Consider the following 12,498-nt stretch of genomic DNA (forward strand, 5'->3'; position numbering starts at 1 on the left):
TTGCGAATTATTTTCAAATTTCTCTCTTTTATAAGGACACCAGTAGTTTTAGATTCAAACCTGCCCTGATGTCTTCATTTTACCTTAATTCCTTCTTTAAACACCGCATCTTCAAAAAAAGCCAAGTTTTACTGTATTTATATATAGAACTTAAGAAAATGAGTTTTGGAGGCATATAGTTTAACTCCTAAAAAGCCTCTCTAGGGAATTTCTAATTTTACTTATTATGCTTTTCAAGTTTATAATTTCCACTTTGTATAGCTTCCTTACCCCCACCACGCGCATCATTAAGCCTCCTATGTGGCTCTGCGTAAAAATATTTCCTTATTTGAGAAGCTGAGCTGTTTGTTACCTCTGTGGATGAGATCACGGAGGTTTCTCACCTCTCATCTGGCAGGACTGTAGATCTCTTTGAACTAGCCGTGACTAGGAGTGCTGGAAACATCTCTCGGCAAGGCAGCAGGTTTCAACCATTCCTGCCTGAAGCTCTGGCAGTTTTTTCAAAACATTCATATATCTGAAGCAGAGACCGTGAATTATTTAGGGGGTAAATTTGTCTTGCTTTATGCATTTTTTTTCTTTCATTTTGTTTTTCTAGAAGGGAAATCATTGAACTTTTCATACTGCCATTATTTTGTTTTAATAGTACTTTAAAGTTAAAGATCAAAAATGATGGATTTCATTAGTGTAGCTTTATTGTTTGTCAGATCAAATGCTTTCCACACAATGGCACTTGGTTGTAACTCTAACACAATTTGTTGCCAACTTCTCCATTCCACTATTACTGGGGGTTTCTTTTCTATGCATTTTGTTATTCATCTTTCATATATCTTAATACATGATAAAGTAGGTGAATATAGAAGTCTGTTTTAGAAACAGTATGATGAAATTAATTAATGTAGCTACTTTGATGGAAACAGGTAAGTTTTCTGGGGTAGGAGTCTGATGCTCTGATTAAGCTGCTGTTCAGGACCTCTACATCCCATATCCAGGTATCTAGGTCTGAGTTCTACTTCAGTTTCCAAGTCTAGCTTCCTGCTAATGCACACTCCAGCGGGGAGGAAGGCAAAGGCGATGACTATGAATTGGGTTTCTGTCACTCATATGGAAGATTCAGGCCAAGTTCCAGACTCCTGGCTTTGATCTGGTTCAATTGTGACTGTTTCCGGAATTTGGGGGATGAACCAGCTGATGGAACATCTCGCTGCATTTAAGATAAATAAAATACTTGATTTAAAAAAAAGAAGAAGAAAAAAGATTAAATTGCCCAATTACAGTTTTTAGCCTTTTGACAGTTACGTAGGAAAATACCTCTTCAGAAATCCTTATTGAAGATATGGGTAATTGTATTTCTTAATTGAATAGCTGGAGCGTAACTGGATTTCATGGTTGTTTTCTTACAATGCATTAAAGTTAGTTTTCCCCTTCAGAGACAGGAAGAGAGAAACCGACAAGGCAGAGAAAGAACCATCTGCTGGTTCACTCCCCCAAATACCCAAAACAGCCTGGATGGGTTCAGGCCAAAGTCGGAAGCTGAGAGCACAAGCCACGTTTCTCTTGTGGGTGTCAGGGACCCAGTTGGTTGCCTCCCGGGGTGCTCATTAGCAGAAAGCTTAAACTTGGGAGGGAAGCTGGAACACAACCTAGGACTCCAGTACAGGATGTGGGCACCCTAGCCAATAACTTGGCCACTAGGCCAAATGTCTGCCCTCAGGATCACCACTGGATCTGAGTAAGACCTTGAATTAACAAGCTGTATTAGGAATATATCAATAAACATTCAAATAAGGGTTTATATAAAAATTCTGTAACAAAGTAGAAAGCTAAGCAATAACCTATGGTTAAGCATTTAAATCACCATAGAGCAGAGAGGGCTTATTTGTTATATATATAGTAAAGAATTTTACAGTGTGTTTTAATCAGCTTACAAGGTCATCAGAAAACTAAGCCAGAGAACAGGCAATCTACAGAGGAGGTTTAGAATGGATATTATTAGGAAAGAATGTTCATTCTTACAAAGACATCCAGATTAACCTGACTGCAGAACTGCTTCTCCATCAGGTGGATAATGATTGCTAAAATTTTATAGTATCAAGTATGAGTGAAGACATGGGAGGAATGAACTCTTATTGTCATTGCTTTTGAAACACCTTTCAAAATTTAAAATACATGTAGCATTTTACCCAGCAATTTGAAATGTGAATAATATACATACTAGGGAATATTCATTCATTGCTATGTTTTATAGTATAAAATTATTGAACTATGGTTTTGATTAATGGAGAACAATATATTTCTATCAAATGAAAGGCCACTGATTAGCAGGAAGGATGGAGGTGACTTTACATGCAATGTTGTAGAAAGTGTTTTCTGATAGATTACATGTTTTAAAGAGTAAAATGTTCGTTTGTATATTGTATCTGTGTTGTGTGTGGATAAAAATATTAGGAAGAATATGCAAAATTATCTGTAAAATGCTATAAGAATTATAAAGTGAAAAATTACATTGAAAGTTGTCTAGTTTGTTTCCTGGTTAAGTATTGAAACATGAAGACTGTTAGTTTACAGAGTAAAAGAACTAACTGCTTTCTGTTAGTTTGAGATTATGCATAAGCAAATGATTTTACTGTTAAGATTTGAAACATCTTTCAGCATTACAACCTGGCTGAATGATTCATTTATTTTGTATCTTCCATCATGAGAATGTTTTACTGCTGGGGAAAGAAATTCAATAATCACCCAATACATACGATTTTTAAAATATATTAGTTATTAGAATATTTCATTTAGAATTATCTTAGGTTCTGGAATAGAAGTGCTATTTTTCAAGATTTATTTATTTATTTGAAAGGCAAAATTAGAGAGTAATGTCTTCCATGTTCTTGTTTACACTCCTCTAAATGGCTGCAATAGCTGGAGCCCAACCAGATTGAAGCCAAGAACCTGGAATGTGATTTGGGTTTCGTTGGGTTTCGCATGTGGGCGCAGGGGACAAAGCACTAGCACCGTCTTCCTTATTTTCCCAGGTGCAGTAACAGGGGACTGGTTTGGAACTGTAGCACCTGAGATTCAGAACAGTGCTTATGAGAGATATCAGAGTTACAGGCGGTGGCCAAACATGCTATGCCACCATGCTGGCCACAGAAATTTACATCAGTTAAATCCAGTTTGAACATTATGATGTTAATATGATGAGACGGTAAAACAATTTCTCAAAAGTAGTAGATACAAAGTTTTTGAATATTTATGTCTCAATATTTAATTTTTAGCTTTTTATGGATTTGTGTTTATTTCTTTATAATAATTTATGTATTTATGAAAAATACAAACTAAATTTCTAATTACAACCATATAAAAATTTATTTTACATTATGAAATCAAATCTTGCCACAGGTTTCGTCTTGATATTTATCGATGTTTGGCCAGCCCAGCTCTAATAATGTTAACAGAGGAGGACCCAATTCTGAGAGCATTTGAACTCAGTGCTGATTTGAAAGAACTAAGCCTGGTGGAGGTGGAATTCAGGTGGGAATGAATGGAAATTATACGTTATGTCACTTTTTCCCTTAAGAACCTTCTGAGTATCTTTGTAGGCTTGTTTTTACATTTGATCCGAGATTACCCTTCTTGTTGCTACATACTTGGGATTTTCCTCTCCACTCCAAAAGGTAGACATCCCAGTCACTTAGCTGTATGATTCTGCCACTTTTGACCATTAATTCTCTCCTTCCCATTTTCAACCTGACCTAGGGCATTATAGAGCAGTCAGAGTTGTCACCTAGAATGAGAGCAAATTTATTTGTAATGGCTGTCATACCTCCCCTCATTCTCAGATTCTGTAATCACCATCCTTGGGATTTGATGCTTCAGATTTCCCAAAAGCACACTGAATACTTTCTTTATGTCCAGGGACATCTGCTCACTGATACATGCAAAAATAAAATATCACCAATTAACTGGGATAAAAATCCAGCCTGTTTACTGAAATGAAGATTAAGTACAATTCTGGCACTTTGCATAAAGAATCATCCTTTAACTATTTTTCTCTAGAGGGATAGTTGAAGAAGAAGAGCCTTTGACCATCTACCAAACTGTTAATTTAAAGTGAAAAGCAATCCTTACAGTAAGGGGAAACTGATGCGAGTGTTCCCTGTGGGAGACTGCCCTTGGCGGACCTCAGAGGAATAACTGACTAACAAACATTACCAGCTCCTGCTGCAGAGTCTCTCCAGGGATCCATACCTGTCCCTACATTTTAGTCCATGCCACTCTGCATGCGTTTATTCCTTGTCCAGTTCCGTGTCTTGTGTGGCACCTGTCCAATGGCTTGACAGAACTGAAAGTTACTAACTTCCATTGGGAAGATGATCAGAAACTTGCAATTTTCTTTAGCTTTAACAGCATTACACAGAGTACTCTTACTTGATAATTCCTTTTAATTCCAGAAACTTAAAAAAAAACTGTTTTAAGTTTTCAAAAAATGGAATTACTATGTCTCCACTTGGATACATTGTTTTTTTATTATTATTAATTACATTGCATTATGTGACACAGTTTTATAGGTACTGGGATTCCCTCCACCTCTCCCCAACCCCTCCCCCCATGGTGGATTCCTCCACCTTGTTGCATTACCACAGTTCAAGTTCAGTTGAGATTCTTTCATTGCAAGCATATACCAGGCATAGAGTCCAGCATCTTATTGTCCAGATAAGTTCAATGGCTTGTTGGGGAGACCATCTCTGCTCTGAAGGATACATTGTTTTATTGAAACTTTGTATAACAAAGGATGTGCTTTCCTTTGATGAACATGTAAGATGTGGTTAAACTGTAACATATTGTTACTTTTAACTAATACCCACCAGGTTATAATATATGATTCTGTTTAAATATGAAGAACTTTTCACTGTTGTATTAGAGCTTTACTTCTGAGTTACCAGGTAAAGTAGAATTCGTTGAACTCCTTCCAAAAAAGGATGAACGTAATATGGGAAGTGTTAGAGTAGAATGTGATCATTTTTTCACCTGACATTTTTATAGATTCAGGAAGAGATTTACAAAGGCTAAATGTTTTACTGATGCAAGCATCTAATTAGGAACAGCACTGAAACCAAGAGCAGGAGCAAAGTTACAGACATAGGATTCCATGCTTGCTGTCCATGTTTCCTTCTATACTGCAAAGCCACTTCCTTACTAATTTCCAAGTAAGAAATAAGAAGCGTAGTGAATAGATGTATCAATTTTACCTTTGAATCTAGTGGTCTATCAAATGTTTTTCTAAAGGTATCTTTATAATAATATAAACTTTCGAGTTCCCATCTGCAGTTGGAGCCCTAAGCTAAGAAGCAGGTAATACTTCATTTGCTAAAGAAATTTACATACTTGTTCTCTCATAGTTTTGGTATGTGAGAAAAGCAAAGAATGAATGAGGACGATGTTAGTCTCCACGGAAAAAAGTTGCTATTCTGACTCATAATTGATGTAGCTAATTCATAAGAATTCTCGTTGTATGGAAAAAGTAACCAATGGGACTCTTTGTTTCCTCTTCTTCTTCCCTTGGAGGGAAAAAAATGAATAAAAAACTGTCTTCTGAAGTTTGACTTGGTCTGTGGTTCACAATTATTTATTCTGACTTCATTCTGAAGTTATTAAACTCAGACATGTTTAGTTTATATTTTTTAAAAAGATAATAGAAATTTCTTCATTTCTTATAAATTGATTTAGGTCTGCTTTTAAAACATCATCATCAACATTATTATTACTATTATCATTATTATTATTATTATTATTATTATTATTATTTTACAATGCAGTTCATAGACTCTGGGGTTTTCCCTCTCCTCTCCCAAAAATCCCTCCCCTCACTGACTCTCCCATATCATTGCAATCGTATAGTCCTTCATAAACAGTCACATGTCTATCATTTTGCTATTAAAGTGTAACCTACACTGTAGGAATGGATAATGATGGAGAGTCCAGTGTGATTTAGGTCTGCTTTAAATAAACTATTTATTCATAAGAACCAAGTGGTAGTGATTTTGCAAGGGAGTTCTTTACTAGGTGTTTTTTTGTGTCTTTCTAACTTGAATTCCATTCAATAATCACTTTAAATGTAAATCACACTATTATTTTAATGTCAGGATTAGCATAAAATATGGTTGACTATTATGGAGGGAAAGCCTTAGTTGAAAATTATACAATAATATTGATTAGATAGTGTTAAGGTATTACTCTTATGGTTCAGATAAGTAACCAAAGAAAGGCTTAAGGGCACTCAACAGTGAATCAGAGCACATGAATTAGCTGAAGAACTGGTTGTCAAGTATTAGAAAAAGTTTCAGCAATATCAGTATATATAAGGAAATAGTACATTCATCTAAAGATACAGTCTGAATTTAGAAAACCTAATGGTGTTTGTTTTGCCCAAAGTTATGGAGAATTTATATGCCAGCACATTCCTTTGTTGGTAGAACATGATTGACCTCAGGTTTTGTATAGCACCATAAAAATTAGAATATTACCTAGTAAAATTTTTCTAAGAAATGTAACTTAATTAGAATATGAAGTGATAATTTTAATAATGGACTGCTTCATTTTTAGGAATGATTATGAGGAACTAGCCCGGCAATGTAAAATGTTTGCCAAAGATTTGCTTGCTCAAGCTCGGAATTCACGTGAATTGGAAGTTATCCTAAACCACACATCTAATGATGAGCCTCTTGACAAACGGGGATTACTAGAAGAAAGAATGAATTTAAGTCGCCTAAAGCTTGCTATTAAATATAACCAAAAGGAGGTATGAAGCTTTTGATGATATATTTAAATTATTTTTCTACAGGAGTCTAGGGCTCAGAACCAATGCTTTGAAAGCCTAGTCCGACTCAAAAATTGTTTCTTTGGGAAAATTGTTGAATTTGCGTGAGGTTTAGTTTTAAGAATTAATTATTAGCATGTACTTTTAGAGTAATATGTACTTAAAGAGTTTAGTACATTGAGAAGTAAAATTAAACAAGTATTCAAAAAATAGTAGTTGCTGTTATTTTAAGCTTTAATAGTGTGGATATTGATTTAATCTGTTTGCTAAGTAGTGGCTACACAGGTGCAGGGTACCTTTGTAATGAAGTTTGCCTGAAGTCTTAAGTCTGTCATAGATTCGGTTTATTGATCTGCTTGCACATAGCCGTTTCTAAAGCAATATTGATTTCTATTTTAGAACAAATTATCAGGGATTTTATTTCCTGAGTCTTTTTATTTGTCCTTGTTTTGTGATCCAAATGTGGAGAGAATGCGTGATATGATAACTGAATTGACTCTGATTCTTCTGGTCTCATCCCTTCCTATTAAGGCAAATGCCTATTTATACTACACACACACACACATGCACACGCACACACACACACACACACGATTCCGGAACTTGAAGAAAGGTATTCATTTTAAATTTCACTTTTTGAGATTATTCACTGAAGAAAGGCATTTAAATATAGGAAATGATATCTACTTGAGGAAATGGGATATTGGAAATTGCTACCTTTAGAGTACTGGTACTATGACTCATTACTGTCATTATTAACGTTAGTGGATGTTGGAATAAAACTTGCTTATCAAATTTAGTTTGTTACAAAAATGGAACATGAAATATATAATGCTAGAAGGCAAGATATATTTCCATTGATGCTAAGAATGAACTTTTTAAAATTATCTGCTTCACAGTACCTTTGTATACCTATGTGTCCCATATTGCTTATATTAAATCTTAACTTTTATATTAAATCTTAATTTTTTTCTGCTATTCCATTAAAAATTCTTGCTTAAGCTAGAATATTTACAGGAAAAACTTCTAAGTGTAAGAATTTGGATCAATGTAACTTGAAGACTATAAATAAGCAAACATACCTTTATAGTTTAAAAAGGAAGTACAATGTTACTATGATTATATAGAAACAGAAATGTAGGAATTCTGATATAACCATCCTTCTAATTGAATGTCTCAACTAGATCTTATTTACTGGAATCTCCTGGTTATGGCAGTCAGACCTCTTGAACTGCAGGGTACAGGAACATTGTGCTCCTCCTCCTCTTGATGAAAGGAATATGAGGAAATGTCTGTCCATGTTTCAAACTTTGGACACTTCTGATTGAAATTTTGTTCTTTCAAATGTATCTATGTGACATTATTGAAATAATCATGTCTGATCTCGTATTTCATAATGAAATGATCATTATATGGAGGGAAGGTGAGAACAGCAATTTGTTCTGAGATTGCTTTGATAGTTTGGGAAAGGGTGAGACCGTAAAGTTGGAGATAGTTTGGGGAAGAAAAGCTCTTTCCCAGCTATTTCCCAGATAATCCATGTTGAAGACCAAATTAAGATTCCCTAAGGACACTATTATAACTTGATGAGAATAATAAATAATCAAAATTTAAAAACATAAAATAGAGCTGTATTATAAAATGATTAAATAAACATTTTAAATTAAAATATAAAAAAGATGTAGTATAATAGAAAATTTCTTTTATATAAGAATAAATTAAGAATATTACTATATACTACAATAATGTATAATACTATATAAACTACAAATTATATTTTACCTAATAATAAATCTTCCTAAAGCAGATTGAGCAAGTATTCTTTTAGATTGCCAATAATATAATAATCTATTTGTGCAAAATTTCAAACCTGACCATATTGTATTCAGAATTATCAGGGCCCTTAGGTTAAACTTCACAAGTTGGACACCATATTGAAAAAAATATTGTTCTGTTTAGGAATTTATTTTCTGCTCACATGGAATTTAGTTGTAAGCATATTGAAGAGTATCATTAATACATTTTTAAACATCATCCATGTTTGGGCTTTGGCAGCCACCATGACAAAATCTCCGCAGATACTGGCTATAGGACTGCCAGAGCATGAATAGCAACCTCCAAACTCTTAGCCAAAATGGTTTTTTTTCCCCAAGAAGCTTCTCTCGGATATTTTTAGCTTAAGTGTTGAAAAACGAACTAAACGAACTAAACTACACAGCTTGACTTTTCATTGCAATATGAGAAAATACAGTGTTCAGAACCCTGGAAAAAAATTATCTATGTTTACATGAAGCCGGAACAGAACTAATGTTTAAATTTAGATTGTTTTACTCTCTGAATTTCTTGGAACTAAAAGCAGCAGTTCCTTTGTAAAAAGATGCCCAAACATTAGTTAGTAGTATCTCTTTGTGTGGATTACACATGTTAACTTTGAAATCTCACAAATTTCAAATCTGAAGAGACTTTATAAATTAAATGTGGGAAAATAACTCTTTGCTCTATTATATGGTATGTGCTATGGCCTAGGCTCTATTTTAAGAGGTTTACATTAATCCTCACATGATCTTTCTGATTAAGTCATATTATCCCTATTTTGTAGCTGGGAAATTTAAAACTGCAAGAGATATAAATGCTTGGCTTAAAGTGTTCTTTAGTAAGTGGCTAAGCCTGAATTTTAATTCAGGTGATCTGGTTGTATTTGTGGTCCTAACCCATTCACACTTGTACCGTTTATAAAGAAAACAAAAGTGGGGGGGGGAGCTATGTTCAACATGTGAAATTGGTCTTTAAACTATTAGACATTGAATATGGACTAATCAGTTAGTATTTAAATACTTGACTCTTCTTTTCCCATGTGTATGTCCTTTTCAGTTTGTCTCCCAATCTAACTGCCAGCAGTTCCTGAATACTGTTTGGTTTGGACAGATGTCAGGTTACCGACGTAAGCCCACCTGTAAGAAGATAATGACTGTTTTAACGGTTGGCATCTTTTGGCCAGTTTTGTCACTTTGTTATTTGATAGCCCCCAAATCTCAATTTGGCAGAATCATTCACACACCATTTATGAAATTTATTATTCATGGAGCATCGTATTTCACATTCCTGCTGTTACTAAATCTGTACTCTCTTGTCTACAACGAAGATAAGAAAAACACAATGGGGCCTGCCCTTGAAAGAATAGACTATCTTCTTATACTGTGGATTATTGGTAAGTATCAAGTAATTCCAGCAATTTTGACTTTCTGTAGATATTAATTCTTTCCTGCTTGATTTTATTTTAAACTTTGGGTTCAAATTACCATGTAACACAGTTGATATAAGAATGTAAACATTTCCATCATTACTGAGCACTTCGCTAACTTCTGGAATGACAAATATTCCTGAACATGATGGCAAACAAGTATCTCTCTTACTCAGTGTTCCTTAAATATATGGAAGTTAAAATACCTTGTTCTCAGAATGTGAAGTTGTTTGGTTGTTCTGACTATTATGACAGACAAACTGCTTTTACTGTGGGGTAGGTTTTTGTTGTTGTTGTATAAAGGTATGAATTTTTAAAGATATTTTGCATTTTATACTCCAATGTATTTTAAAAGTTAACTAATCTTGTTTCATTATGTCTAGAGTTTTCCTTTTAAGAACTTCAAGGGGCTACTGTTGTGGTGAATCAGTGTAAACCCCATTCTGTAGTGTCCACTGGAGTTTTTAGCTTCTCTGCTTCTGCTAAAACTCCCTGCCAATAGCCGTGGACAAAATTAAATGACAGCCCAAGTCTGGGTTTCTGCCACCCACGTGGGAGACAGAGATGGAGTTTTTGTTTCCTAACCTCAGCCTATCTGTTGTAGGCATTTAGGGAGTGAACCAGGAGGTAGAAGCTCTCTGTTTTCTCTCTTTGTCATCCTGTCTTTCAAATAAATAGATACATTTTAAAAATTGTTTATTTTTATTTGAAAGGTAGAGTGACAGAGAGAGAGAGAGGTCTTCCACCCACTGGTTTGCTTCTCAAATGGTCACAATAGCTGGGTCTGCGTCAGACCAAAGCCAGGCACCAGGGGCTTCTTCTAGGTCTCCCACATGGGTACAGGGGCCCAAGGATATGGACTATCTTCCATTGCTTTCCTGGGTATATTAGCAGGAGGCTGAATCAAAAGTAGAACATCTGGGACTTGAACCAGTGCCCAAATGAGATACCAGCATTGCAGGATGAGGCTTAACCAGCTGTGCTTCTGGCCTTCACATTTTTTTAAGAACTTATGAAATCAGTTACATCTTACATTTTATTATAGATATTAATTTATATTTAGACTTAAAGGAGTCCTAATGACTCATTACATAGATCAGTTATTTGTAATAATCACCAAGTTTCTTTAGAAATGACAGATTTTCTATAAAATGTTTTATGTTCTGTGAGTTAATTTTTTTGTAAATTATAAATAGCAAATAAATAATCCTGTAGTTTTTACTTTTTTGCTTTAAATTTCCACAGGAAAGTGGGAGTTAAGGTAGAATCATATTATCTATTTATAGGTATATTCTTTATTTATCTTCATATTTTAGCATTTTTTAAAACTTCTCTGTTTTCCACCCGTCTATTTGCTACTGAACAAAGGAATGTTATTATTTAATATTTTATGATATAGAGTACTTTTTGTATTTGCCATTGATAATACATTATTGATTACTTCAGTTATTAAATAAAGAAGAGTTATTTCATAATGTCAGCTCTTAGCTCTTAATTTATTTAAAACTGATTTTGCAATTTTTCTTGAAAATCTGTTAATTTTAAGTAACTTTCAATTAGTACTTCACTTTTAGTAGAATTTGATTCATGTTGCATTAATGTTTATGGTTATATAAAGTAAAAAATGTAAACACCTAAACTAAGTTAACAAGAATGAATTGATTCCTTCTTTTTGATAATTTCTTCTATTTTGTTATTTTGTTTAATATATAATTTTTAAAACTTATATTTAAGAGAGCGAGCAGGAATCTTCTGCCTTGCTTGCAAAATAATGCCTGCAATACTCCTGGATAGAGCAGTCCAAAACCAGGAGCCAAAAACTCAGTCTAGCTCCTCCATGTTGAGTTTCAGGGACACAGTGGCTTGGGCTATCACTGCCACTTCCCAGGGCCTGCGTTACTAGCAAGCTGGAGTCAAAGCAAAAACAGATATTGAACCTAGCACTCCAGTATGAGACGGGGCAACCTCATTGATGTCTTAACTGGTAGGCCAAATTCTGTCCCGATTTTGGAAATAACATACCCTTTACTTTTATAAATTCCATTTTGCATTGTAGATCCTCTCATTGTGAAATTTGCTTATGTTGTTTTGTGAGTAGATTAAAAAATAAATTTAAAAGAATCTCTAGGGCCCGGCGCGGTGGCGCAAGTGGTTAAAGGTCCTCGCCTTGCACGCCCGGGATCCCATATGGGCGCCGGTTCTAATCCCGGCAGCCCCGCTTCCCTTCCAGCTCCCTGCCTGTGGCCCGGGAAAGCAGTCGAGGACGGCCCAGGGCTTTGGGACCCTGCACCCGCGTGGGAGACCTGGAAGAGGCTCCTGGCTTCGGATCGGCATAGTATCGGCCCGTTGGGCTCACCTGGGGAGTGAATCATCGGACGGAAGATCTTCCTCTCTGTCTCTCCTCTCTGTATATCCGCCTTTCCAATGAAAAAATAATAAAAATAAA

At 35.0% G+C, this 12,498-nt stretch overlaps 1 protein-coding gene across 4 annotated transcripts in view; it reads left to right on the plus strand.

Annotated features, from left to right (window-relative positions):
• The window catches only part of TRPC1 (transient receptor potential cation channel subfamily C member 1), an 80,367-nt gene that overhangs the window by 39,379 nt on the left and 28,490 nt on the right, over positions 1–12,498 (plus strand). For all 4 annotated transcript variants that reach the window (XM_040974744.1, XM_040974745.1, XM_040974742.1 and 1 more), the window contains 3 exons: positions 3,394–3,525; positions 6,598–6,793; positions 9,683–10,019. In XM_040974744.1, the coding sequence (XP_040830678.1) occupies positions 3,394–3,525; positions 6,598–6,793; positions 9,683–10,019 (665 nt within the window). The remainder of the gene's footprint in view (positions 1–3,393; positions 3,526–6,597; positions 6,794–9,682; positions 10,020–12,498) is intronic.

This window comes from Ochotona curzoniae, unplaced genomic scaffold (genome assembly GCF_017591425.1).
Source record: "Ochotona curzoniae isolate NIBS_2020 unplaced genomic scaffold, NIBS_Ocur_1.0 contig_2599, whole genome shotgun sequence".
Lineage (NCBI taxonomy): Eukaryota > Metazoa > Chordata > Mammalia > Lagomorpha > Ochotonidae > Ochotona > Ochotona curzoniae.